The sequence below is a fragment of the Elephas maximus genome, chromosome 4, assembly GCF_024166365.1.
Source record: "Elephas maximus indicus isolate mEleMax1 chromosome 4, mEleMax1 primary haplotype, whole genome shotgun sequence".
In the NCBI taxonomy this organism is placed as follows: Eukaryota; Metazoa; Chordata; class Mammalia; order Proboscidea; family Elephantidae; genus Elephas; species Elephas maximus.
In genome coordinates this window covers 181,074,348-181,101,545 of record NC_064822.1, presented here as the reverse complement: position 1 = coordinate 181,101,545, position 27,198 = coordinate 181,074,348, and the positions used below count along the sequence as shown (strand labels likewise).

Sequence of the window (27,198 nt, the reverse complement as noted above, 5' to 3'; positions counted from 1 at the left end):
GGAGAGAAACCCCTGCCTGGTTCACCTGTCCTGTGTATTCCCACCTTGCCACCTTTGGGTCCATGAGTCCTCCTGCCCAGCCCCCTCTCAGGGACAACAAGGAGGCTGAGGACCTGCTAGCTTGCTGAGTGGGAGCTGGGACACACACAGATGGGACAAGCTGGCCGGGGCTGGGGATCAGTACCCAGCAGATGGGCACATGGAAGCAGGCAGTGGTATGCTGAAGACCTTCCATCGGCTCATGAGAGTCTATTGCTAAATTATCAGGAATTTCATGAGCTGGTTGTTAAATGTAATCATTATTAAAAACCAAATTCTAAACTTACAATTAAATACATTATGGGTCGTCTGCGACTTACGGCATATTCGAATTATGACATCAGTGTGTCTGGAACACTGCAGCTTCCTGGGAGGAAGTTATGGGAACATGCATTCAGGGGTTTGGAAAAATTGCCAAGTTAGGCAAACACACCTCAAGCATTCGATTAGGATAATATGATGGAGGAGATGAGTGGAAAAATCGTCCCTATGGCGAGAACGCTGAATTTAGAACTTGATATCATCAATGTGGAACAGCTCATAGATCAGGAAGAAGGGGAACTGACAGACCAGGACTTAATGGATTTTGAAGAGGAAGGAAATGCTGCAGAAGAAAGAAACGAAGAAGAAGAGGGAGAGAAGTTGTCAAAAAATTCCACAGGGAAAGGACCAGCTGGAGTCTTTTCTAAACTAAATCAGGAGCTTCAGTTGCTTGAAAACATGGACCCAGACACTGATTGCATCGCTGAAGTTGACAGGCAGATTTGGGAAGCAGTGAGATGTTACCACGAAATATACGAATTAAAAAAGAAAAGGATCATACAGATAACTTTCACTAATTTTCTGAGTAGAAACTCCATCCCATTCCCAGGGATAACCCAGATGATCCGGAACCTTCCACAGGCGGAGTTATTACCACAACTGACAAAATGCCAACGTTGTCCAACTCTTCATCGTTGGAGTAAATTTTTATGATTTGTGTATTTTTTTATGTATCTATGTATTAAATTACATTTTATGATTTTATATGTTTTTATGATTTTATATATATTTTTATGATTTGTGTATTTTTATGTATCTATTTATTAAATTAAATTAAAAAATTTTTGGATGTATTAAAATATATCTGTAAGTTTATATGGAATGTTTCCAGCCCCCAAAGACAAATCAAGATCGAATTTATAAAGATACTGATCATAAAAGGCAATAATAATGAAAAGAAAAAAAAAGAGCCTTTTGACTTTCATCAGAACCGACTTACAGCAGAATCGTGGGAATGGAACCACGTAGTAAGCTGAGGGCTACCTGTATATTAAAAACAAAGGCAAAAAAAAATACTCAAAATTTACTTATTCCACTACATTTTAGTATTATCTGTACTTTTGAGGTTATTTACATCTATTGCATCTATACGGTAGAAATACCATATCTAGGGCGCTACTGTGGCTCCTTTCCTACTCCGCAACCGGGGACCTCACGTTGGCAGCTTGACATCAGCCATTTCTGGTTGGGAGCATTTACATGTCAGAAATGGACAAATGGCATGAATCGGGACTTAATGTACTATTTTCTTAATTGTCTAGTCTTAATGTGATGGAGAAAATGTTAATAATACATATTAAACTTAAAGGTATGTCATGTCTATAAACAAACAACTACAAAAAAAAACAAACCCGCTACCATCAAGTTGATTGTGACTCATATGACCCTATAGGACAGGGTAGAATGACCCCATAGGATTTCCAAGGCTGTAATCTTTACAGAAGGAGACTTCCACATCTTTCTCCCGTGGAGCAGCTGGTGGATTTCAACCACTGACCTTTTGCTTAGCAGCAAATTGCTTAAACCGCTGGGCCACCAGGGCTCCTTTCAATATTGTGCCGAGCACAAAATATTGAGGAAATATTTCTCCTGCGTTCAAAAACTATCCCTTAATTCAGCACAGCAGTCACTCCCATTATCAACAAACAAGTGAAGTTTTTATGTAAGCCTTCCTTGTTTCACTTTCTTCTTACGTGTTAGCATAAGCCAAAATACCAGCCAATATTCCTGTTGTAATGACAACTCATTTGTCAATTGCAACTTTAGGTTGCACACAAGAGTTCAGCAAGAATCAATGAAAGCATTCCGTGAGAATCAGTTCCCTGTATGTGGAATTTACAGTGAGGAGCACTGTGTATTTTATTGTTGGTAATTGACTATTATATATCCTTTATATCAGTAAAATTTATATTGTACTTCTGCATGTATATATGACAATACCTTTTTTTTTTTTTTCAGAGAGTGGATCGTTAAGCATTTGCCAGCACCTCATTGCGGGGTGGAGATTGTGGCTCCGAAATCCAAAGGCCTGTGGTGGGGAGGAGGGAGCAGACCGGCCCTGAGAAGCCCTGTCCAGGGAGGTGGGCTTGGGCTGAAAATGAGGAAGGGCTTTCTGACAGGCTAGGCTGGCCAAGGGTGGAAGGGGTTGCCCCCTAAGGGAATGAGCTCCCCATCATAGGAGGTATGTGAACAGAGGCTAGACAGCAGCTTCCAGTGCACGAACTTGTTATCTGATTGGGGTCCGTGCCCTGGAGCAGTTGAGCCAATGAAAAGTACTCCAAATCAGAAAGAGAGAGAAAGTTTATTAGGAGGTGACGCCAACAGGCAGTCCACCAGCGGCGCTGGCTGTTTTCATGGAGTCTTGAAAAGCAATTTCTACATCAGAGCTTATATATCATTTTTGCAAGGATTACTGCGTCTTCACATATGCCTGCAGATGGTCGGATGAGTATATATCCCATAACAACTACAAGAAAGTTTTAAACTAAAGATATGCATGCTGGCCATCTGGACTCTAATCTTTATGTTTGTAACAGGCAAAAAAAAAAAAAAAAAAACTTATATAAAAATCTCTCGGCTAGTAGAGCTGGCCTGCCAAGTTTACTCTGACCGAGATAAAGAGCAAGCAAGAAAGCTGCAGACCAAAAGTACCAGGCAGCCTTCCTAGCTGTCACCTTGCAGGCTGAAGGCCATCTCCAAAGAGAACAAAGAAAAGGAGGGAGATCAAGGCTTCAAGAGCTGAGAAGGCCCCGCAGCCCATTGGAAAGAGACCAGCTTAGCTGGTATAATAAAAAAGAACATTGAGAGTGTACAAAATGCCAGCAAAAAAAAATTTGTGGGTTACTTAGAGTATCGCTATGGCGTTAGTTACGCCAAGCCCTCTATCGCCCATTTTGAAAAGGAGAAAACATGTTGCGAGGTATTAGGGTCAAAAACTGAAGCATTTGTTGCTGGTGGGGCAAGAGCGGAGGCACCTCTGCAACAAGGGCATTGGACAAGGAGATCCAAACTCACTCCCAATGTGGTGTGGGGGATGCCTGGCCTTCCTCATCCCAAGCTGGGCCCCATGAAATGCTTCCCCCGTCTCATCTCAGTTTATGCAAAGCACAGAAGGAAAGATATCAAAGTTTGTTGGCTGGTTTAATGATCGACTGGTCAAATGATCGACTGGTCAAGTACTGGAGCAGGCCCTTGGGGAAGTTGTATTTCCCTTCCTGCAAAAGTCATTTTGGCAAACCCTGTAGTTTGCGTGCATAGCCCTGGAAAGGCTGGGCCTGCTGTAGCCCCTGGGCACAGTCTTGGAAAGGCTGGGCATGAAGGCAGAATTGACCTGACACTGACCCTTTCCCAGGAGGCCCAGGTGAGTCTCCAGGTGCCTGTGTGAAAGGAGGTGGCTGTGGGGATCCCAGCTCTACCCTCTCCCAGTGCAGGAAGCGAGAGGGGTACCTGGCTGGCCACTTGTCCTGAGTGACCAGTCCAGGGTAGGGGACCAGTGGCTCTGCTCAGCCCCTCTCCTGTCCTTTCCCCCTGGAGCTGGGAAGGCACTGGGGGTGGAGAGAGATGGCAGTAAACAGTGACAGCTAGATGAATTTGGATCCGACTGGAGAGACCAGTGTTGCTCCTGCGGCTACCCAGAGACCCTCCCCAGAGCTGCAGAACTCAGGCCGTGTCTTCACAAATAGCAGCTGGGTGCCAGAAGAGCTCAGAGTCACCTGGCCCTGGGTTTGATTTCAGGCTGGCTGATTCTGGTGAGTCTCCTGACTTCTGGAACTCTCAGTTTCTGCACCTGTAAAATGGGGCCACGGTGCTTGGTTCCCGGGTGTCTGGCTGTGAGGCTGAAAGCAGCGATTGCAGCCTCCCAGGACAGGGCCTGACTCGTGGGGGGCACTGCTTGGCACTGCCCTTGCATTACCCCTTCCTGCCTCATCACCTGCACCCCATACTGCCCATCCTTCCACACTCAGGTGTTCCCACACAGGCCCATGCTTTGCGGGGGGCCGGGGGTTAGCTCTGCGCCTCTGATCATGCACCGCACCCCCCAGAGCCTCTCCAACACCACCTTCCAAGTGCCAGCTCCAATGCCACCTGCCAGCCTCCAGCTGTCTTTTCCTGTGCCTCTGAGATCCCCTCTCTGTGGATCCCCTGGGGCCCCATCACTTCCTGCCTTGCTTTACAGCCACCCCCGAGGAGGTCTTATGTTCCCCTTTATAAAGAATGTGAACTCCAGGAACCAGCTATGTCTTTTGCACCCCGGAATCACCCGGCACTGTGCCTGGCACACAGTAGGTGCTCAATAAATGCTTATTGTTTAGAGTTGAGATGGACTGAGTTCTTGGAAGCCTCAAGTTCTTGTAGAGCAATCTCTGGCTCTGCTCCATGACAGGACGCATGTCTCCCAGCCGAGAGTCCTATGTCCCCGCTGGTGCCCAGTGCAGGGGTGGCCATGGGGCACCCGGCCCGGCCCAGCACCTAAGAGGCGTGAGCTGTTCTGCCAGACCACATGCTCCGCCTTCTGCAAACGGCCATGGGGGAGCAGATTGGGTAAGTTCCCCTTCCGCTTCCTCTACCTCGTTCCCGCTGCTGCTGTCCCCGGCCGGTGCCTCGCAGGCTCTCCACACCCCTGGTGCCCACAGAGACGGTCCGCGCCTTGAGCTGTCACCACTGCTGCCCCCCAGGCCCCTGACACCATGCAAGCCATCAAGTGTGTGGTGGTGGGAGACGGGTAGGTACCTGTCAGAACTTCCTCACTGCCCCTACCAGGATACCCTGAGACCCTCCTGCTGATGTCCCTTGGGAAGCCCCCTGCCCGCAGGTGTAGGAGCCCCTGGGAGGCAGCTGGGAGGAGCTTCTTCGTCCAGGTTCCAGAGGGAGCAACTGGGGTGGGCTGCAGAAAGCTTCATTCTCTGGTCCATTCCACCCCGGAAGCTGCCTGGGTTGAGGGTATGGGACGGTGGATGACGGGCCTGGGACTCCTGACCCGCATCCTGAGTGCTGGTGGCAGGTCCTCCATGGGGGTGTCTTGGCTTTCAACTTTGTGGGTGCAGGTGGTGGTGGGGAACCAAAAATTTGGGCTCTAATCACTGGCTTGGTCCTGCTGTGTGGCTTTGGGCAAGTCACAGAGCCTCTCTGAACCTCAGTTTAGCTACTGGGAAGAAGCCATAATAGTTCATGCCCCCCGGGGCTGATTTAGAATCTCTTGGGATATTTTGAGTGGCTGCCTTGCTCTTGGAAACCCTGGTGGCATAGTGGTTAAGTGCTATGGCTGCTAACTGCCAGGCGTTCCTTGGAAACTCCATGGGGCAGTTCTACTCTGTCCTATAGGGTCGTTATGAGTTGGAATGACTCGACGGCACTGGGCTGGGCCTTGATCTTAGAGTCTGCTCAAAAATGTTGGCCTCCAAACCCTTCCTGCCCCACCTCCTCCTCCCTCCCCCGCTTGGAGAGGCTGGCAGCCGCCCTTTCAACCTGCCTGGTCAGGAAGGTTGTGTAGGGTACGTGGGTGAGGATGAGAAGGGGGAGGGGGACATTGCACCCTGAGAGATGAAACTAGGCAAGAAGGAGTGAAGATGAGATAGAAGGCGATTGAGGGGAGGGACATGGGGCGGGGGGGCTGGGCTGAGGTCCTTCACAGCTGTCAAACTCTCAGTGACCTCAGGTTTTCAGGCCCCCTTTCTGGTCTTCAGTTTCCTCATCTGTAAATCCATCTCTCATGCCAGCTACCACAACGCCTTAGGGTCCAGCCCACAGGTACATTCTGGGGTTTTCCATAAGTCCATCTGGTATGTTCTAGGTGGGCAGGGCCCTCTTGTCCAACTCTCCCATCCTACAGAGGGACAACTCGAGGCTTGGAGAGACGCGCTGTTTCCTAGCCTGGGTCCGGTGGCGCTGACTTTGGCTGGACACATCCTGGTGGGGGCGGGCAGGTTATCAGGCAGCCCTCAGCTGATTCTGATACGTGGTCATCATCTGCCCACTGCCCACCCCTGATCACTTCTGCTTTGTATCTAATCTGAGCACTGGAGGGCGGAAGTCAAGGGCAACGTCCCAGTCATTCAAAGTTACCTTGGTGGCAGGGCCAAGGAGGGCGGCAGTGGGGAAAGAGGGCATGCAGACTCCTCAGAACAGGAAGTGACGAAGCAGAGTGGGGAAGGCCCGAGGCTGCCCCTTTGGCCTCTTGGCTTCCCGCAGCGCTGCCTGGGCCCCACTCCCACACCAGCAGCCCGAGGGTGGAGACGGCATGAACAATGGCCATCACTGTTTATTTAGCACTTGCTGTGTACCAAGCATTGAGCTGGACACGCCTCCTCTGTTTTTCCTCCCACCGACCCTAGAATCAGGCCCATTTTACAGGTGGGAAAACTGAAGCTCCAGGAAGCTAAGTAATTTGCCCCAGACCTCATGGGATTTGAACCCAGGTCTCTATGACTCCAAAACCCGGTGCTCTTAACTGCTATGCTTCATGGAGAGGTGGGAGGAAAAGAGGAGGGAAGGGAGTGCCAGGTACCAAAAAACCAGACCTGCTGCCATCGGGCCACTGCCAGCTCACGGCCACCCCATGTCCTCAGAGTAGGACTGCTCCACGGCACGCTAAGTGCTTTAACATGCATCATCTAATTTAATTCACGGCACACTCCTAAGAGGATGGACTTGCGTTATTTTCTAGATGGGGAAACTGAGGCATCAGGTTATGTGATTTGCCCAAGGCCATGCCACTGGCAAGTGGTGGAGCTGGTGGGCGCTTGGACCCCAGAAGTGTGATGACAGGGCAGGTTTCCTGGCACCCCCTGCCCTTAACCCTCAGTCCCACACCACTACCTGAGAAAGCTGGTTAAAAATGCAGATTCTCAGTCCTGCCCCACGCCTATGGGTTAGAATCTCTGGGGTAGGACCTCAGTCTGCACTTTAAGAAACACCCCAGATGCCTCTCATGGGCTCTTGGGTTTGAGAGACAAAGGGAGTTTCAGATGGGGAGACTGTGGGCTAGACTGGACAGCGATTTGCTCCCCACCCCCAGGGTTGGGCCTGGTTAGACACTGAGGTCTTCCCTCAGGGGTGGGATGGGTGACCCAGCAGCCTCAGAAATCTCCCCGTATCTGGGGCCCATGACTGCTGTCTCCTGTGCTTCCTGTCTTTCAGAGCCGTGGGCAAGACCTGCCTTCTCATCAGCTACACCACCAACGCCTTCCCGGGAGAGTACATCCCCACTGTGTGAGTGCCCTGGGGCCGGAGGGGCCAGCTGGGAGGGCGCATGGGCGGCCCCTTTCCAGGCAACTTCCTGTGCGCCATGCTCCATCTGGGCACTTGGGGATGGGAGAATTCAGTGATGCCGAGCGAGCCCTAGTCCCTGCTCCCGTGGTGGAGGAGGGCTGTGAGCTGGGCGGGCTGAGTGCCGTGAGCTCCTGCGCAGGGCCAAGAGAGACTTCCTAAGGGTGGGGTGAAGGGGGTGGTGGGGAAAGGCAGGAGGTGGCCTTTCAGTGGGGCCTCAGAGACCATAGACCTGGGAGGAGAGCACTGGCCTTGCAAGGGCAAGGAGGGGAAAGCTGGTCTGAGTTGGAGAAATGTAAGAAGGGGTGGAGGGAGGAGGAGGTAGCCAAGAAAGCCTTGAAATCAAGATGCTAAGACCCCAATGGGGGCAGCACTGTGCTGTCCAGAGGCCAGCCTGGGCCCTGCCCTCTGGGGGATGCAGAGGCGGGGCTTCCATTTTACCCAGGTGTAGGAGTCAGACGTGGAGGGGAGGGATGAGCCAGGAAGCACCAGCTTCTCACTCACAAGCCCTCAGTGGCACCTGTCACTCACAGGACAACTTCCCAATTCCATCGCGTGGCATTCAAGGTCCTTTCTGGCCTTCTCTCAACCTTCCCTTCTAGCTTCCTCGCCCATTATTTTGCTGCACCTTCTGCTTCCGAACCCTCCTGTTTACCAAACACTTCCTGGGCATTTCTACCTCAGGGCCTTTTCTCAAGCTATTCCCTCTGCCTGGAGTGCTTTTCTTTCCCATGTCAACGTGTTGAGGGCCTCCAAGCCCAGCTCAAATATTCCTCCTCCAGGAAGCCTTTCCAATCTAGTCTGAAGGGGTCTCTCACTCCCCAGAGTCCTGCAGAATTTATCTGATCTCTCCTGTGACTGCAAACCTGTGGAGATGCCCTCCACATTCAGTCCATTTTGAGTCCCCCCCGCATTGCCTTGGCACAAGGACTGACACACAACAGGCACTCAATATATGTGCTTTGCGTTGACCCGCCTTGAACTTCATGGGAGAGGCCCCAGGAGGATTGATTAGAGCTATCACCTGTTGCCAGCCTACCGTGTGCCAGGCCCTGCACGAGATACTGCCCATGTGTGATCTCTTTGTGGGTATCATTACCCCCAGGACACCCACGACGAAGCTGAGGCACACAGAGGCTAAAAGGCTTGCTCCCCAGAGCCACCCAGGCCTGTCTGGCTACTGCAGGGCCTTGCTGGGGCCTTCATTTCTTGATCTTAATGCTGTGTTATGTTAGTTGCTGCTGTCATGTCACCTCCAACTCATGGCAACCTCAAGTACAACAGAATGAAATGTTGCCCTGTCCTGTGCCATCTTCATGATTGTTGGTATGCTCAAGTCTGTTTTTGCAGCCACTCTGTATTTTGAATGCCTTCCAACCTAGGGGGCTCATCTTCCAGCATTATACTGAACAATATTCTGTGATGATCCATAGGGTTTTCATTGGCTAATTTTGGGAAACAGATTGCCAGGTCTTTCTGCCTAGTCTTTCTTAGTCCGGAAGCTCTACTGAAACCTGTCACCATGGATGACACTGCTGGTGTTTGAAATACTGGTGGCATAGCTTCCAGCATCATAGCAACATGCCAGCCACCACAGTACAACAAACTGACAGATGGGTGGTGGTCTTGATCTTAAAGGGGCTCCCTTTCAGGAGCAGGGAGGGGGTCAGGCTGTCCTGGGAAGGAGCGGGAGAGACAGGCCAATTTGCCTCTGCCCCAGCCCATGGCATTAGAGGAATCCCCATTACCAGGGGCTCTGCCCCTAGTACTGCTCACAGACTCTACCCCCAGCCCAACAGCCCTGACCCTCTGGCCCCTGGACTGGGCTCCCTCTACAGACAGCCCTCCCTGGGACACTGCCCCAGGCCCTAGCTGCCTCAGGCACCCTGGCCTGAGCAGGAGGAGGTAGGCAGCCAAGGGAGGGCAGAAAGTTGTGTCAGGGTGCCTGGAAAACTGACTCCCATCCCAGCTCAGTCCCCAATTCCCCAAATAGCCTCTCTGCACCTGCCTTTATCTGCAAAATAGGGATGAGGGTCTCTGCCCCTTCACCACCAGTCATCACACGCTGACCAGGGACTTCCTCATGCTCAGCCGTCAGGAACCATCAGGGTTTGGAGAGGGCTGGCTGTCAACCTGGCAGCGAAGCAGGTGTGGAGTCGGGGATGGCAACTCCCGTAGAAGGCCACTGTCCCCAAGAGGAGTGTGTTGTTACTCCTGTGTTCCTGGTCTCAGGATGCCGGCTGGTGACCCTGTCCTGTCTTACCTGTCAGGCTGGGCTGGAGGATCCACTGGCTGGAGGATCCACTTGCTGGAGGACTCTGGACTAATCACTTCCTTTCCCTGAACCTCAGTTTCCCTGTCTATGAGAGGAGGGGGCTGGGCTGGAGTCATTCCCCAGGTGCTCCCCATGCAGGTGGGGCTACTGAGCCTGCTGAGACCATGCTGGGGCCTGGTGGCCCTGACTGGACTCGATTGTCCTGGACAACCTCTCGGAAGCTGACAGGATGCACCAGACAGGGCCTGCCTCCCTAGGATTCTCTGCCCAGGCCACCTTCACGGGTGCACCACACAGTGCACCACACGGAGCACAGGGCCCTCCTTTGTAAGGGCCCAAGCCTGGGTGCAATGCTCTGCTGTCTTCATCTTGACTTTCTTAATGATGTTTGAACAGGGGCCCCTGCGCCTTCATTTTGCACTGGGCCCCGCATGTAGCTGGTCCTGCTCCCCACCCTGCTTTGCCTTCCAGCCCTGCGAGGCTCAGCTCTGGATAAGCCCCCAGAGGGGCTCCTGCTGCTGCCGGTGCCTGTGCCCCTGTGACGCATAAGAAAATAACCACCCGCCTGGCTGTTGAGTTGATTCTGACTTTTAGTGATTTTATCAGACAAAGTAGAACTGCCCCATAGGGTTTCCAAGGAAGGAATTTTTTTCTTTTTTTTTTTTTCTGGTTAGCAGTGGTTCTTAACCACTATGCCACCAGAGCTCCTCCTGCCCCTGTGACAGGAAAGGTCAAATAGGTCACACTGAGCCCTTGGCTTTGGAGGGAGTAGAGGGTAGGGGGAGGCGGGGGAGAGGGGGCATGGAGAAACAGGCGAGCAAGATCTCGGCGGCTGGAGATGAAGGGTGAGAGAGCTTGGGGGCAGGGTGGTGAGGTTTGCTGGGGCGGGGAGGGGGGCACGTGCGGGAGGCCAGGATCAGATAAGCCAAGCAGGAGCGGAGCTGGGCGGGCTGCCACCGGTTGGGGGTTAACAGCTCAGGGGCGGGCTTGAACTTGCTGCCTAGGAGGTGGAGTCCGGGGGACACCTCCCTAGCTGGGCGGGCCGCGCTGAGGCAGCCAATCAGGCGCCGGGCGAACTGCCCGCTGATTGGCTCTCTCTCCCCTCATCACATTAGAGACAGTTCAGCCTTGCCCAGTTGTACACCTGGGGACACTAAGGCCTGGAGAGGTGGTGGGATTTACTCACGCCACCCGGCCACCATGGCACTTATAGCCTGGTAATTTATATCCTAGACCCAGTGTTGGAGCCGGTAGGGCCCTGTGAGAGCTTTTAGTCAAAGCCCCATTTCACAGATGGGGACACTGAGGGCTGCTCTGTGGCTGGTCCCGTAATGGGTGTGGAAATACAAAGACAAGGCAGGCAAGACCCTACCCTCAGGGTGTCTGAGACACAGGGGCTCTCCTCCACCCACCTCCCATCCTTATAACCCATTATCAGACGGAAGCCCTGGTGAGCTTTTAAAAGTGAAAATAAAACTGAGCCACACTCTGGCCTAAATTCTCCAGTGGTTCCCCTTCTGTTTTAAAACTTACCTCCTCTCCTGGCGTTCAAGGCCCTGAATGACAGGCTGCACCCTCCTCCCAGCCTCACCCCTTACCCACTGCCCACTGCCTACTTTACTCCAGACACGCTTCCCCCCAGTCTCTGCACTTCCACTCACACAGCCTGTAGCCCTTTCCCCCCAAGTCTTCCTGGGGAGGACTCCTTCCCATCATTCTGTTCTCTGCTCAGGTGCCCTCTTCCCTGACCCCCTGGCTAAAGCAGGGCCCTCCTCAGCCAGTCCTTCTCCACCCACCGCAGCGCTAGGGTTTCTCCGTGGCCTGTCCTGAGCTGACTCATCTTCTGCTTGGCCACTGGGCTCTCCTGCTGCAGTGGAACCTCCATGAGGACAGGGCACTTGTCCAGGTCACTCTGGCTGCACCCTGGCACGTAGGCAGGGCCCGCTCTGGCCTGCCCTGAGAAGGTACTGGACACGCTCTGCTCTGTGGTCTGCTGGGAAGGAACAGCTCATGCTGTTTGTTTAGGTGGGATTGTCCTGCCCTTGATTTTCACCTTCATGTGTGATCCTGTCTTCACTGAACGGGCAAATCCAGCCTGAGCTTCTGCAGGGGGATGAAATTCAGGCTCCCTGGCCGGCCGTTCCGGGGGTGCTGCCAAGCTCTCCTGCCCAGCTCTCAGCTGCCCTGCAGCCGAGCCCTGGCCACCATACACGCGCTATGCCCTGGCTCTGGCGAGGAGCCGTTCCAAGCCTGCCTGCCTTTGCTTGCGCACCCCTTCTGTTCAGTGCTCGGTTGCCTCCCACCCCACCTGTGACAACCCCAGCCGCCCTCACTGTCACCCTTACTGTCACATGTAAGAGCCACCCTACCAGCCTTCGGGCTGCTCCCCTGCCCCTTCTCCTGAGACTCCTCCACCCAGCTGTCAAGAGTTGTTAGGTGCCGTTGAGTTGGCCCTGGACTCATGGGGACCCCCTGCACAGCAGGATCAGACCACACGGTTTTCACTGGCCGATTATCAGACGTAGATCACCAGGCCTTTCTTCCTTGTCCACCTTCGTCTGAAAGCTCGGCTGAAACCTATTCAGCATCACAGCAACACACAAACCTCCACTGACAGGCGGGTGGTAGCTGTGCCTGAGGTGCCTTGGCTGGGAATCGAACCCAGGTCTCCTGCGTGGAAGGGTAGAACTCTACCACTGAATCACCGCTGCCCTCAAAGCCAAGAGGGGCCTTTTCTAAATGCAAATCCGATCATAGCACCCCTGCCTGCTAAACCCCTCCGTGGTTCCCATTGCCCTGAGGGCTAAGATCAAATCCTTGCTGTGGTCCCTGACCTGCCTGACCTGGTCAGTTCTCCCTCGCCCCATGTCACCAGCCACACACACGCTGTGGTCTCTGGGCCCCAGCCACAGGGCTGCACTATCCTCCCTCCTAAGAGACGGGCTGGGGCCCAGGCCAGGTAAGCCCCCTTCGCCTGCTCCCCCCCACTTCTTCCCTTGTCCCCCTCCCCCACGCCACTCCCGGCTCATGTCTGTCAGAGTGGGAATAAGTCCTGGCAGCCCTGGGGAGCACAGACTCTGAGTGCCATGTGACCTTGGGCAGGTCACCTAGAGTCTTCGAGTCTCAGTTTCCCCAGAGGTAAAGGGGGACAGGGAGTCCCTGAGTGGCGCAAATGGTTAAGCGCTGGACTACTGACTGAAAGGTTGGCGGTTCGGACCCACCCAATGGTGCCTCAGAAAGCAGCTCTGGCAACTTGCTTCCAAAAGGTCACAGCCTTGAAAACCCTGAAGAATGCAGTTCTATTCTGTACACGAGGGTGACTGTGAGTCGGAATCCACTCGACAGCCGCTAATAACAGCAACGGCAAAGGGTGACAAGGATAGAATCTACTTCGTGGGCCTACTGGAGTGGTCTAAGTGTGAAGGGCCGGGAACAATGCGTGCCCCCCTGCCCCCGCCCCCCGCCCCCCGCCCCGCTCCTCAGCACTGTGTGCTCCCTGCCCTTCCCAGGGCTCAGAGGTCAGCTTCTCCCCACCCCTCCATGCACCAGCTGCAGCTCCATGGAGCCTCTAGCCATGAAATAGCAGAGATGCTTACCACGTGGGCTTTTCTGAATTGGGTGACAGGACTAGTGCTTGCTATGCTACCAACTGACTGTGAGATCTTGGGCGAGTCTCTTCCTGTCTGAGCCTCAGTTTCCTCATCTGGGGGCTGGGGGCAAGGATTGGTTGCAGTGGTAGGTAAGAGTCTTCTGGTCCTGGCTGCCTGTGGGTCTCTGATGTAAGGGCACCCCTGGGAGATGACTTCTTCCTTGAGCTCTGGGAGATGCCTGTTGGGGGGCTTTTGGGGGCATCAAACATAAGGCTGCTCAGCTTCTCAGCATCTCCCAACAGGGTGACTTGAATGTCCTCTGTCTGTTTGGGTCCTTCTAACAGCCCCAAGAGGTAGGGCTCTCTTTACAGTGAAGAAAGTGAGGCTCAGAGAAGCTAGGTCCATCACCCAGGGTCACACAGCCAGGACATAGCTCCCGAAGGAACTCTGTTCCCTCCTCCCAACCCTGGGCGCTGTCTGGGGGTGAACCAACCCTACAGTTCATTTTCCCACTCATGTGCTCACTAATGGGTGCCACAGAAGGAGCACTGCTCAAATCCCAGCTCTTACGCTTCCGAGCTAGGTGATCTTGGAAACATTACTTAACCTCTTGGGGCCTCGGTCTCCTCATCTGTCTAATGGGAGGGAGTAACTTGAAGTCTGTATCAGTCTCCTAGAGCTGCTGTAACAAATGGCCGAAACTGGGTGGCTAAAAACAGAAATTTATTCTCTCACAGTTCTGGAAGCTAGAAGTCTGAAATCGAGGTGTCAGCAGGGCCACGCTCTAGGGCACGACCCTTCCTTGCTTCTTCTAGCTTCTGGTGCTGGCTGACAAATCCTGGCATTGCAGATACATAACTCCAGTCTTTGCCGCCACCTGCACATGGCTGTTTTCCCGTCTGTGTATCTGTGTCCAAGTTTCCCTCTTCTTGTTAGGGCACAAGTCATGGTGTTAGGACCCACCTTAATGCAATATGACCTCGTTTCAACTTGATTCCATCTGCAAAGACCCCAATTCCAAATAAAGTTACAGTCACAGGTACTGGGGGTTAGGACTTCAGCATATTTTTGAGGGCACATAATTTAACCCATAACAAGGCCCTTTTGTCTAGAGTTCCATGGATTTCAATGCCTAATGTGCAAAGGTCCCTCACCCTCTGCCTGGCACCAGAATAGGTGCTTGGTGCCCTTACAGGTACCAGGACCCCAGCTCTTCCCCATCGCTATCGCCCCTGAGGCTGGGGGGTGGGGGGGGTGGGGGAGGGCCGACCCAGAGGAGACAGACACCTTTGACCCAAGGAACCTTAAGAGACTTTTAGACGCCAGAATTTCAGTCTGGACATTGTAGGAGAGAAGCCAAAGGCAACACCAGTGAAATACCCGTTGTTGCAGAATCGATTCAGACTCATGGCGACTCCACGTGTGTCAGAGTAGAACTGCGCTCCACAGGGTTTTCAGAAGTAGGGTTTTCATCAAGCCTGTCTTCTGAGGTGCCCCTGGGTGGCCACAAACTGTCAACCTTTCGGTTAACAGCCAGGTATTTTAACTGTTTGCATCACCCAGGGATTCCAAAGATAACACGGGCACCCCTTTCCCATCAGGCCCAGACTGTGTCTCCCTGGACAGCGCCTTCTGCCTGTGATCCCACAGTGCCGTTGAGCACCTAATCTGAGCCAGGCCCTGTGCTGGCTACATGGTGCAGCGAGGGACACACTTGGTCTCTGCTGTCTGGGGCTGCCACTCTGGGGTGCTGAGTTCATCAAGGAGTGCTGGGTTGGGGCGGGGTGGGACCTGGGCCTGGCCTAAGAGTCAGGGATGGCTTCCTGGAGGAGGTGACATTGAGCTGGGCTGGAAGAATACGTAAGAGTTAGCAGGTACTAGGCTGGAGGAGGGAGGCAGGAGAATGGGATGTCCAGTGTGTGTGTGTGTGTGTGTGTGTGTAGGGGTTGCAGGAGCTCTCCTGGCAGGAGGGAGCAGGGCCATTTGGGGAACTGAGAGGTGACAGTAACACTCTCCAGGCTGATGAGCACAGGGTATTAGAAATGTCTTATTGCACACTTTTTTGGGAAGCGGGGAGACTTTCTTGGGAGTTACTCTAAAGCGTTAGGGCTTCTGCAGCCTTGCCCGGGAAGTGGCTTGGCTGGTATGTGCAGGAAGGAGTATGAGGAGAAGGTGAAGAAGCCTGAGGCCTCAGTGGACCAAGTCAGGAGATGAGGAGCAGGGCCTGTGTGGGTGATCTCAATGAGGAGAGAGAAAGGGGTAGTCTCTAACCTGAGGGGCAGGGGGTGGGGGCATCCTTGGAGCCAGAGCTGTGGCATGGGTCAGTGAACACTGGATGTAGAGCCAGATGGAACGGGCTTCTCCCAGTGTGATTACTCATACTGTGTGGCCTTGGGCAAGTCACTGTACCTCTCTGACTCCAAGTTTCTCTTCTGTAGTGTGAGGACCCAGCAGCTTCCTCTCGGGAATGTGTGGAGTGAGAAATTATTTTCTAAAGCCCCCTGCAGAGTTTGGAGCTTGGGCGTGGCCCTCCCAGAGCTCCTAGATTTCCCCTCCCCTGAAGTTTGTCCTGCTTCTTGTGACTTACTTGTCCAGTGTCTGGCTTTCCAGCCAGACTGTTGAGGGGCTGGATCAGGCTTGTGCTCCTCGGTAGCCCCAGCACCTGGCACTGTGTCTGACGAATACTAGGTGCCCAATAAATGCTCACTGAGTTAGATTTTTTAAAAAGCCTATAAACTCATATGTTTGCCCTGGGTGCCTTTCCGGTGCTGGCAGAGAGATTTTAGCATCTGCTATCGTGCCCCAGAGTCCCTCAATGGCAAAAACAATGAAGTGCTTGACTACTAACTAAAAGGTTGGCGGTTCGAACCCACCCAGAGGCTCCTCGAAAAAAAAGGCCTGGTGATCTGCTTCCAAACAGTCACAGCCATGAAAACCTGATGGAATGCAGTTCTGCTTTGAAACAAATGGGGTCGCCATGAGCCAGAATTGACTTGATGGCAACTGCTTTGGTTTGGTGTTGGTTGGTGCCCACCTGTTTCCCCTTGGCAGTCGTCTTTCGAGCATGCGCCTGTGGCGTTTCCTGAAAGCACCTGTGACTGAGGGCTTTCAGCCTGCGTTCTGGGGCTTACTGGAAGGCCAGGGATTTAATGCCCAGGAGCAGCCCTCTGCCAATGAGACATAGGAGATGGCAGATAAATGCCCTGGCTTCCTTGCCCCTATGGGGACACCCTAAGACATGGGCCATGCTGTCTCCCGCGGTCCCCAGCATGACTGAGCCTCAGTTGCTCACAGCAGTAACAGCTCAAGGACGTGGGTGGTGCAAATGGTTAATGGGATCAGCTGCTAACCAAAGGGCTGGAGTTTCAAGTCCCCCAGAGGTGCCTCAGAAGAAAGGCCTGGCAATCTACTTCTGAAAAATCAGCCATTGAAAGCCCTGTGGAACACAGTTCTACTCTGACACACATGGGGTCGCCGTGAGTCGGTGTTGGCTGGACAGCAATTTTTTTTTTTTTTTAATTGGCTGTTGTCGCTTCCCTGTCTCTTCCTCTTTTCCCTCCTGTGACTTCCTGGGATCACTTCCCAAATAAACCACTTGCACCCCCTCCTTGTCTCAGGGTTTGCTTTTGGGGGGACCCAACCCAAGACAGTACGAACATTTGTTCAACAAATTCTGGGTGACCAACCTAAGTGTCCACACAGGAGATGGGTCAAGTTTACTCCCATCTAGCCCCGGAGGGAATGTTACTTGGCTTTGAAAAATCACCTTTCCAAAGAATAGTTAAGGATAGAAAAATGATCAAGAGGTAATGCTTTCCTCTCTTTGCTTACCTGCATTTTACATTTTTATGTAATGAATCAGTCGTGAAGAAGTGTGCCGTGTGACTTCAGTCCAGTGGCTGCTCCTCTCTGGGCTCAGCCTCTGCCATCCAACATCACAGGACTGGACCAGAAGCCCCTGGGCTGTGGAGTCTGACCCCACCTTCTGTCTTGCCTGCTCCCCACAGGTTCGACAACTACTCAGCTAATGTGATGGTGGACAGCAAGCCGGTGAACTTGGGGCTGTGGGACACAGCTGGACAGGAGGACTACGACCGCCTCCGGCCGCTCTCCTACCCCCAGACGGTATGCTGCCCCCGCCTCTTGCTGTCCGACCTCTGCTCTCCCTATTCCCTCTGCTGGGGGTGCCCTTTAGGCCAGCCCTGCTGGTGAGCCCCGACTCTCTCTTTAAGGCCCAGCTCCAACGTGGGCTCCTCTGGGAAGCTTGGCGCCTCCTCTCTCTTGCTCTCCCAGCCCTTCATCAGCCTCCTTCACCCCGTTACCACTCTGCCCTATCTTCCCATTGTGCCTCTTAGGCTTGGGCCCCGCCTGGCTCACAGGGGCTGGGGCAAGCAGATCCTGGACAGGGCCCCAATACAGTGACCCCCCAACCAGGGGTACTGGGGGAGGGGAAGCAAGCTGGAGGGCATACCTGCAGGTGGCTTTGTGGCAGATAGACCTCAGGGTCCTTGGCTCTCCCTGTAGTGTAGGGGAAGGGAGAGCTGGGGCCAGTAACCAAATGGTGGGGCGGTGCAATGGTTAGGACTATGAATTCTGGAATCCCAGCTCCTCCCGTTAGTAGGGTGCACCTCAGGCAATTCTTTAACCTTTGTGGGCCTCATTTTCCCCATCTCTATAATGCGGGTATATATTTATATTTATATATATATAATAGGGTCACTATGAGCCGGAATCGACTCGATGGCACTGGGTTTATAATGGGGATAGTAGCAGTACTTCCTACAGAGTCCTGTCTGAGGATTAAGCACTTAGATCAGGGTTTGGCTTGTAGAAAGTGTTAGATTAAAAAGTAAACAGCATCCTGGGAGCAGAGGTGGAGAGGGCATCCCAGCTCTGCTCAGACCTTATGCCCCCAGCATCCCCCTGGGCTGTTCTGCCCCTCAGAGTCTGTCCAGGTGTGAGAGGGGCTGCGGCAGGACGCCTCCCAGCCTCCCTTCACAGCACCCACTGCCCACTCTGTCCCCAGGACGTCTTCCTCATCTGCTTCTCCCTCGTCAGCCCAGCCTCCTATGAGAACGTCAGAGCTAAGGTGAGCTGGGCAGAGTGGGGGCATTAGTGACCTGTGATGGGGGCCGGTGGTCCCTGAGGGTGGGACCAGTGACTTCAGTGCTGCCCCTGGGCAGTGGGGGGGTGAAGGCAGTGAGGGACTCTAGTGCCAACCAGGGCTGTGGGGGATCTTGGGGAGGAGTCTTGGAGGGGACCCAGAGCGGGGCTGGGGCAGTTAGCTTTACACTCTGCCCTCCGTAACCTTGTGTTCCTCTCTTGTCTCTGACCAACTTCATGCCCACTCTCCTGCCCACACCACCTCGTGCCGACCTCTTATCTCCACATACTTGCCTCTTATCTCCCACCAATCTTAACCCCTCTTTCCCTGCAACCGCGTGTCCCCCTCCTCCCTACACAATCCTGTGACACCACCCTCCTGCCCTCTCCTCCCCGTGCACCCTCGTGGCGCCTCTTGTCCCCGTGCACCCTCGTGGCCCCTCTCGTCTCCACTCAACCTCCTGTTCCCTCTGCTCCTACACAACCTGTGCTCCCCCCCGCTCAGTGGTTCCCTGAGGTACGGCATCACTGCCCCAGCACCCCCATCATCCTGGTGGGCACCAAACTGGACCTGCGGGATGACAAGGACACCATCGAGAAGCTGAAGGAGAAGAAACTGTCGCCTATCACCTATCCGCAGGGCCTGGCGCTGGCTAAGGAGATTGGTACTGGGCGGGAGCTGGCTGCGGGCACCCCGACTTAGCCTCATGGCGGCTATGAGTGTGGGCTCTGGAGGCAGGCTGTGTGGTGCAGACCTTGGCTGAGCCATGTCCTAGCTGTGTGGCCCTGAGCCAGTCACTTAGCCTCTCTGTGCCTGTTTTCTCATCAGTAAAACATGGTGATAGCCACAGTTCCTAAGGCATCAGGTGGTTGGGAAGGTGAAGTGAGTTGATGCAGCTGAAGCTCTAGAGTAGAGGCTAAACATTGGAAGGGCTCTGTGTTAGACACTATTGTTATTATTGTCCATAAACAGACATTGAAATGAAAGGGGTGTGTTTTATGCAGACAGAAGCAGGAGGCAGAGGAGGTAATGCTGTGGTTGGTTGTTCAGAGGACAAGCAGCCAAGTCAAGCTTGGATTCTTCTGGAAGGCTTTCTGGAGGAAGTGCCCTTGTACTGGGTTTGAAGGATGACCGTTCCCTTGCTCCTCCTCCTCACCACCTTCCCTGCTCCCCTCCCCACCCCCCACCTTGAAGCATCTAGGCCCATCTCCTCTTTGCCTCTAGATCACTGGGCCAGAGAAGCGAAGTGACTTCTCAAGGTCACACAGCTAGTAGGTGGTAGAATCAGGATTTGAATGCAGTAGTGGCTTTTTTTTTTTTTTTTTTAGTGGCTTAGGGCTGCCTGCACCAGGGAGTTGATGACAGATGGGCCTAGGCTCTCCCATGGGCCTCAGCCTGCTGGCCCCATCTCTGCCCCTGGTTGGGCTCCAACAGGCCTCAATGCTCAAGAATGGGGGAGTTTGCCCAAGAGTCTGGGCCCACCAGGCAGGTGTGGCTGCTGTGAGTGAGACCCAGCTACAGGGGCACCCTGCCTCGCTGTAGGGTCCTGCAGGATCAGAGTTTGGCCCTGAATTGGGCAGCCTACCCACCTCCTGCCTCTGCCCTGCCCCCCTTCCTCTTACCGGAAATGGGAGGGCCCTGGGGACTCATATCTCTTCACAGGAAGAGAAACCACAGCTGCCACCTCCCTTCTTCCCGTGACCAGCCCTGTTGCTCAGCCATCTTCCCCAGGGGACCTCAGGCTGTGCTTTAGCCGTGCTCCCTGCTCCATCCTGGGGGCTCTGGCTCCTGGAACCCCCAGTCTTTGCTCACAAACACCTGGGGGTGCACCTCTGCCTTCTGTCCTTTCCAGCCAGTCTGTTCCTGTGGATTTCTTCCCCCAAGACAGAGACTCCCCAGGCTGTGTCCTTGCTGTTGCTGATCCCTTCCCTTTTAAAGCACGAGCTTTGGGATAACAAGGGCCCTGGCAGCCTGGATTCTAGTCCTGGCTCCAGAGCTAACTAGCTATGTGGCCTCGGGAAGGCAGTGCTCCTTTTTACCCCACAACTGACCCCAGGTTGGGGTGCAAACCAACCCAGGCCAAGGAGGAGGCCTTGGGTACAGGTAGGGCTGATAAGGAGGGCAGCTCTGCCCCGCAGGCCTTTCCCCAGACCTGGAATGACATGTTGTGGGGCACCTCCTGTCCCCAGCTGATGACCATGGCTGACGTGGGTTGAGCACCTCCTGAGTGCCAGGCTCCATGCATTCTCCCCATTCTTGCTACAACAGAGGGGCTCTCATCACCCCTTCTTTGTTGCAGTTGTTAGATGCCGGAGAGTCAGTTCAGACTCAGCGACCCTGTGTACAACAGAATGAAACACTGCCCAGTCCTGTGCCATCCTCACAATTCCTGCTGTGCTTGAGCCCAGTGTGGCAGCCACTGTATCAACCCATCTCCTTGAGGGGCTTCCTCTCTTTCCCTGACCCTCTGCTTTACCAAGCATGATGTCCTTCTCCAGGGTCTGATCCTTCCTGATAGCATGTCCAAAGTACAGGAGACTAAGCCTCACCATCCTTGCTTCTAAGGAGCATTCTGGCAGTACTTCTTCCAAGACAGATTTGTTCCTTCTTCTGGCAGTCCATGGCATATTCAATATTCTTAGCCATCACCCGTAGTTCAAAGGCATCAAGTCTTCTCCAGTCTTCCTTATTCATTGTCCAGCTTTTGCATGCATATGAGGTGATCGAAAATACCATGGCTTGGGTCAAGTTCACCTTAGTCCGCAAGGTGACATCTTTGCTTTTTAACACTTTGAAGAGGTTTTTTGCAGCAGATTTGCCTAATGCAATACGCTGTTTGATTTCTTGACTGCTGCTGCCATTGGTGTTGATTGTGGATCCAAGTAAAATGAGATCCTTGACAACTTCGGTCTTTTCTCCACTTATCATGATGTTACTTATTGGCCGAGTTGTGAGGATTTTTGTTTTCTTGGGGCTTAATCCATACCGAAGGCTGTAGTCTTTGATCTTCATTAGTAAGTGCTTCAAGTCCTCTTCACTTTCAGCAAGCAAAGTTGTGTCATCTGCATATCACAGGTTGTTAATGAGTCTTCTTCCAGTCCTGATGCCCCGTTCTTCTTCCTATAGTCCAGCGTCTTGGGTTATTTGCTCAGCATACAGATTGAATAAGTATGGTGAAAGGATATAACCCTGATGCACACATTTCCTGACTTTAAACCAACTCTTACTTTATAGATGGGGAAACTGAGGCTCAGGGAGACATCACTGGCTCAAGGCCATCTAGCCAGGATTTGAACCTGGGCCACCTGGATCCCTGCGTCCAAATGATCAGGGTCATCAGCTGCCCTTGGCCTGCCCCCAGACTCTCTCTGTGGACCCCTGTTCCCTGCTTCAGCCATCATGTGTCAACATGTCCTAGACAGATGGGGAGACCAAGGCCCAGAGAGGGGTGACTGTGACTGGCCAAAGTCCTAGAGTGGATCAGAGGCTGAGCTGAAGTGAATTTAGGCCCCGAGTCATGAAGGGCATGAGGAGGGGCAGAGGCCAGGGAGGGTGTGGTGGGTGGGTATGAGTGAGGTAGGCACTGGCTTATGGCCCCTTGTAGGGAGACAGTGGCCAGTGACACCTTCCTCAGCACAGAGGCTCATCTGAGGACTCACCCAGCAGCCTCAGGGAGCTCTGTCCCTGCCTCGTGCTCCCTACTTCCCATATCTCTGCCCCAGGTCATCGGGGGGCTTCCCTTTTCCGGGGTCTCCCCTCCCTTCCTGACTCCCTCTTCCCAGCTGTGTGCCTTTGGGCCATGGCTTGCCCTCTCTGGGCCTGTTTCCCCATCTGTAACACGGGGAATCACAGTATTGCTTCACAGGGCTGTTGGGAGCACCCAGCTCAGTGTCTGGCGCGGAGCAGGTGCTGACGAGTGTCAGCTCTCTTCCTTCGCCCCAGAATAGCAGCTTCGGGGCAGGATGTAGAGTTCCCCTCCTCACCCTTCTCCTTCCTCTTATTTCTGAAATCAGCCCCCAGGCCTGCAGACCTCTTGGCAGAAGGGATTTTGCGGTCCTTCACTTAAGGGAAACTGTTTGGGCCGTAGTGGACATGGGGAAGCCACACAGGTTCCTTCTAGAACGTCATGGAACACTGGACCAGTGCTGCACCTGGGAGTTGGGCTCAGCCTACCTTTCACTGCCTGTGCCCCAGGCTCTGCCCTGGGTGGTCACTGGGGAGAAGGCTTATCTCCAATTCCCATTCCCCTCACCGAGGGCCCCCATGTCCCCAGGTGGAGGGAAAATGTCCAGGAGGTGACCTTGGACAAATGACTTAGCTTTTTCGAGCCTCAGCTCCCTCATCTGAAAATGGGGCTGGGGCTGAGGTTTGGTGAAACGCTATCTGGAAGGTCCTGGTCTGTGGGCTGCTAAGTTCCTGGGTGGTGAAAATAGTTTGCTCTCAGCTACTAACCTAAAGGTTGATGGTTCAAACCCACCCAGTGGCAACATGGAAGAAAGGCCTGGCGATCTGCTTCTGTCAAAATTACAGCCAAGAAAACTCTACGGAGTGGTTCTACTCTGTAACACATAGGGTCGCCATGAGTCAGAATAGACTCAACTGCAATGAGTTTTTGTTGTTGTTGTTGTGTGTGCCATGAGTGTCTCAGGGCTCCTGAGGGTGATTTACACCCCTGAGGGAAGCTCAGAGCCATGTACGTGGCTGTTTTCTAAGAAAGTAAGGTACCGAGAGATTGGGTCACTGAGCATTCCTGCCTGCCTTCTACAAATCAATGGCTCACACTTCCAAAACCCCCTAGGTCTTAACCTCTCTGGCTGAATTCAAGTAGGAATTGAATCAGCGAGTTCCTTTAGACATGAGGATGCTGAGGCGCAGAGAGGGAAATGCCCTGCTCGGGCGGCACCGTCAGGGCTGGAACCCAGCCTGCGACCCCACAGCCTGGTGCTCCATAGTGTGGTTTGGGAGGGGTTTTTGCCCAGGGCCTTTCCCCTGACCAAGGCCTCTGCTCTCTTTTGCCCCACCTCAGACTCGGTAAAATACCTGGAGTGTTCGGCCCTCACCCAGCGAGGCCTGAAAACTGTCTTCGATGAGGCTATCCGGGCCGTCCTGTGCCCCCAACCCACGCGACAGCAGAAACGCTCCTGCAGCCTCCTCTAGGGGTAAGAACCCCTCTCCCACTGCTCCATGCTCTGCTCCCTCAAACAGCAGGCTCTGGCTGGGAGGGGGCACCCAGCCACTGAGCAGTGACCTGCAGTTTCACTACGTGTGGCGTTTAGACCAGGACAGAGCGGGGAGTGTCCAGGTAGCCTTAGTTTTCCCAGCCTTCTGGTCACTTGCCTGAGCCAATCCTGCTCTGTGGAGCCCATTCCCCCAAGGAAGGCCCAGGGCATAGGGAAAGGTTGTGGACTTGCTTGAGCCAAAGTATTGGGTGTTATTGAGTACCCACTCTGACCATCCCTGTGGGGGAGGGCAGGGAGGACAAGGGTTGGAAAAATGTCCTAGCCCCTGTACTCCAGGAGACCCAGGAGAAGGACACCCACATATGTGGGGGGACAGACTGAGCAATGAGATTCCTGGGGCAGAGGAGGGAGAGAGGGGCTGGAGGCAGCCCGAGAATGCTTCCTAGAGGTGGGGCACTTGGATGGAGAGGACTTGGCATGGGGGGAGGAGCAGGGAGGGTGATCCTGGCGGGTGGGGGGGCGACACTCGGACAAAAGCCTGGAGGTGGGGATGAGCCTTGAGCCAGGAAGCCACAAGCGAGCTCTAGGTTCTGCCTGTCCCCAAATTCTCACCCCCGCATGTCTCCCTTCCAGGTCACACCCCAGCCCTCCCAGCCAGATGGTTCTGACCCTCCAGGGCTCCTACCAAAAGCATGATGGTGCCCCACTGGCCACACTGTCCCTTCCCTGTGGTGTTTTCGAGCAGCTGGCTGCAGAGCTTGGTCGATGTCTTCTTTGTGCTGGAGGCTGGTGTGAATTTGCAGGCACTGCGTCCCAACCCCTCATGCTCTCGCCTTCCCAGGGGAACAAAGGGGAGCCCCAGGACCCAATATGCCACCCCCATGTTACTGCAGTCAGTGCTAGCTGCCTCGTGTGGCGGCATCTACCCGTTTACTCTAGTCCCACCCAATACCCGAACCCCCTCTGGAAACTTGGGGCCATATGGCTGCCAGCTACCACTTGCATACCTTCAGGGACAGGGCCCTCACTCCGTCCTGAGGCCGTCTGCTGCAGTGTTTCCAGTCCTGCTTGTCTGAACGTTATTCCTTCTACTGAGCTAAAATGAATGTCTCAGAGGTTTGCTCCTCTGGTCTTGGTTCTCCTTTTTGGGACAAAAAACCCACATAAAACAAATAAAATTCTGTAAATCTCTGGGTATCTGCCCAGCCAATCAGGAGGCTGGGTCCAGCTGACCCCCTGCCGTCTCTCAAGTGTTTCTGCTGTACTCACTGGACGCTGAACTGCGTTTATCTGTGGGGATCTTCAAACTTTCGTACCCTGACAGCCAGGACTTTTGCTATTGCAAATAGAAAACCCAATTCAACCTGCTTAAGGAGAAAATAAATTTATTGATTCAAGTTTGGAAATATAACTTCAGGTGCAGCTTGATCAAGGGGCTCGAATGGCATCATCAGGGCTCTCTTCGCTGTATCTCTTGGCTCCGCCTTCTGCTGGCTGGTTTCATCTTTCCAATTTCAAATTCAGGAAAAAAGAACAAATATCTTTGCCCCAGGTGAAGTTCTAATTAAGGCTTATTCTGACGGAATCCCTGATTGGACCAGCTGAGGTCTTGAGCCTACCCTTTAACCAATCATATTTGCCAAGGGGATTCTGTGCTCTGATTGGCTAGGCCTGGACCACATGCCGCACTGGAGCAAGAGGTGGTGGCAACTCCATCAGAACCATGTGTTCTCAGGCGGAGGGCTTGGTTCCTAAATGGAAGCTGAGAGTCTTGCTGGAACTTGGGAATATGCATGTTGGGCAGCCAGAAACCCTGACCTGTATTATTGGAAGTCACAGAAAAGTGTCCCAGCAGCTTAAGGAAACAATGTTAGTCCCTGCAGGCACTCAGCAAACATGAGTTTCTTTAAAAGCGAAGTGGGGTTGTTGTAGGGATGAAAGACATTGATACAACAGAGCTGGTGGATTCGAACCACTGACCTTTCAGTTAGCAGCTGAGTGCTTTAACCTCTGCGCCGCCAGGGCTCCCAGTCCCACCTAAGCGTTTGCTAATTTACGGATAAACTCCAAGCTTCCTACTCCTCCAGAAAATGTCTCTTCTCTACCTAAACTCTTCATGCATTCACTCAACATGTATTTATGGAGCACCTGCTCTGTGCCCAGGCTGTTCCAGGAGCAGGAATCTGGGGGTACCCAAGAGTCCCTGCCCTCAAGGGGCTTACAGAGCTAAAATAAAGGAGGGGAAAGGTATATGGCCTCATTGCTGACAACAGAGAAGCCCCCCAATTCCCAGACAATGAAATGCTCTGGGTTTCCATTTCCTGCTTCCCCAGAGCCCCCAGCTTCCCTCACTGCCCCGCTTCCCCATACGTCCTGAAGTTCCCAGGCAGGACCTCAGCTCACCCACCTCCCAAGAACCTCACCCTCCTGAAAGGTCCCATGGGGAAACCCCTTCGCTTTTCTTAGTTTTAACTCAGACAAGGTCGATAGGTTTTTAGAGTTACTTCTCCTCTGAAACAAAAAGAAAACATTAAAACCCACACACATGACACAAACACAGACATGGGTGGGCCAGACCCCACCCTCTGTTAAGCCTGGAGTTTTAAAGCAGCTGGGCCCCCCTCCAGGCTGCCAGAGTCCTGAGGGCAACCCCTTTCTACTCCTACTCTTTTGGGGTCTCAGGATAAATTCTGGACACTTTCCCGGGATGCCCCCCACCCCTCAGGCCTGGCCACACTCCAGCCTCCCTCTCTCCTCCTCCACTCACACCTCCGCCATCAGACTGGACTCTCATTTCCTCAAACTCACATCCACACTTCTTTCACCCCGAGGCTTTTCACACGCTGAAGCCTTTTCTCAAACGCTCTTTCTTCTGCTCCCCCTGCCCCCCGAACTCCTTTGCTTGCCAAGGGTGGTCTGGGGGCTTCTCCGTGTGTTCAGTCCCCTGAGCCTACCCCAGGGGGCAGCCTTGCTCTTAGACCAGTAACAACCCCAGCAAACAAATTCTCTCATTCATCATTGTGTCTGACCTAGCACACACTATCTCATTTAATCCTCACAATAGTCTTCCAAGGTAGGTAGGTAGTAATAGTTTATTCAGCAGAAAAGGAAACTGAGGCCCAGGAGGGCCCAGGAATTAGAGCTGAAGCCTTTAAAGCAGAGACTCCACTTGCCCACTGTCTTCCACTGCCTCCATCCTCCCTGCTAACAGAATCTTGGTTTCGTTCAGGGCGGCAATATACCCAGGCCCAGGTGAAATACTAGTTTTCCCAGCCTGCTTTGCAGTTAGGGTTTCAAGGTTGCACAGTTCAGGTCAACGAGGCGTAAGCGAACGTCAGCTGGAAAGGTGGCTCTGTGAACGTTTTAGTTCCCTCCAATAAAAAATGATGGAGCCAGCTGGCACTGCCCTTTGTCCGGTCCCCC

At 53.5% G+C, this 27,198-nt stretch overlaps 1 protein-coding gene across 1 annotated transcript; it reads left to right on the top strand.

Moving 5' to 3' along the window:
- Nucleotides 1-4,911: 4,911 nt before the first annotated feature.
- On the top strand, nt 4,912-25,186 carry RAC2 (Rac family small GTPase 2). Its single transcript, XM_049884367.1, has 7 exons — nt 4,912-5,083; nt 7,498-7,569; nt 17,499-17,616; nt 18,518-18,580; nt 19,100-19,259; nt 23,622-23,754; nt 24,409-25,186. Exons 1-6 carry the CDS (start codon nt 5,049-5,051, stop codon nt 23,750-23,752), a joined length of 579 nt encoding a protein of 192 aa, XP_049740324.1. The 5' UTR covers nt 4,912-5,048; the 3' UTR covers nt 23,753-23,754; nt 24,409-25,186.
- The last annotated feature ends 2,012 nt before the right edge of the window (nt 25,187-27,198 follow it).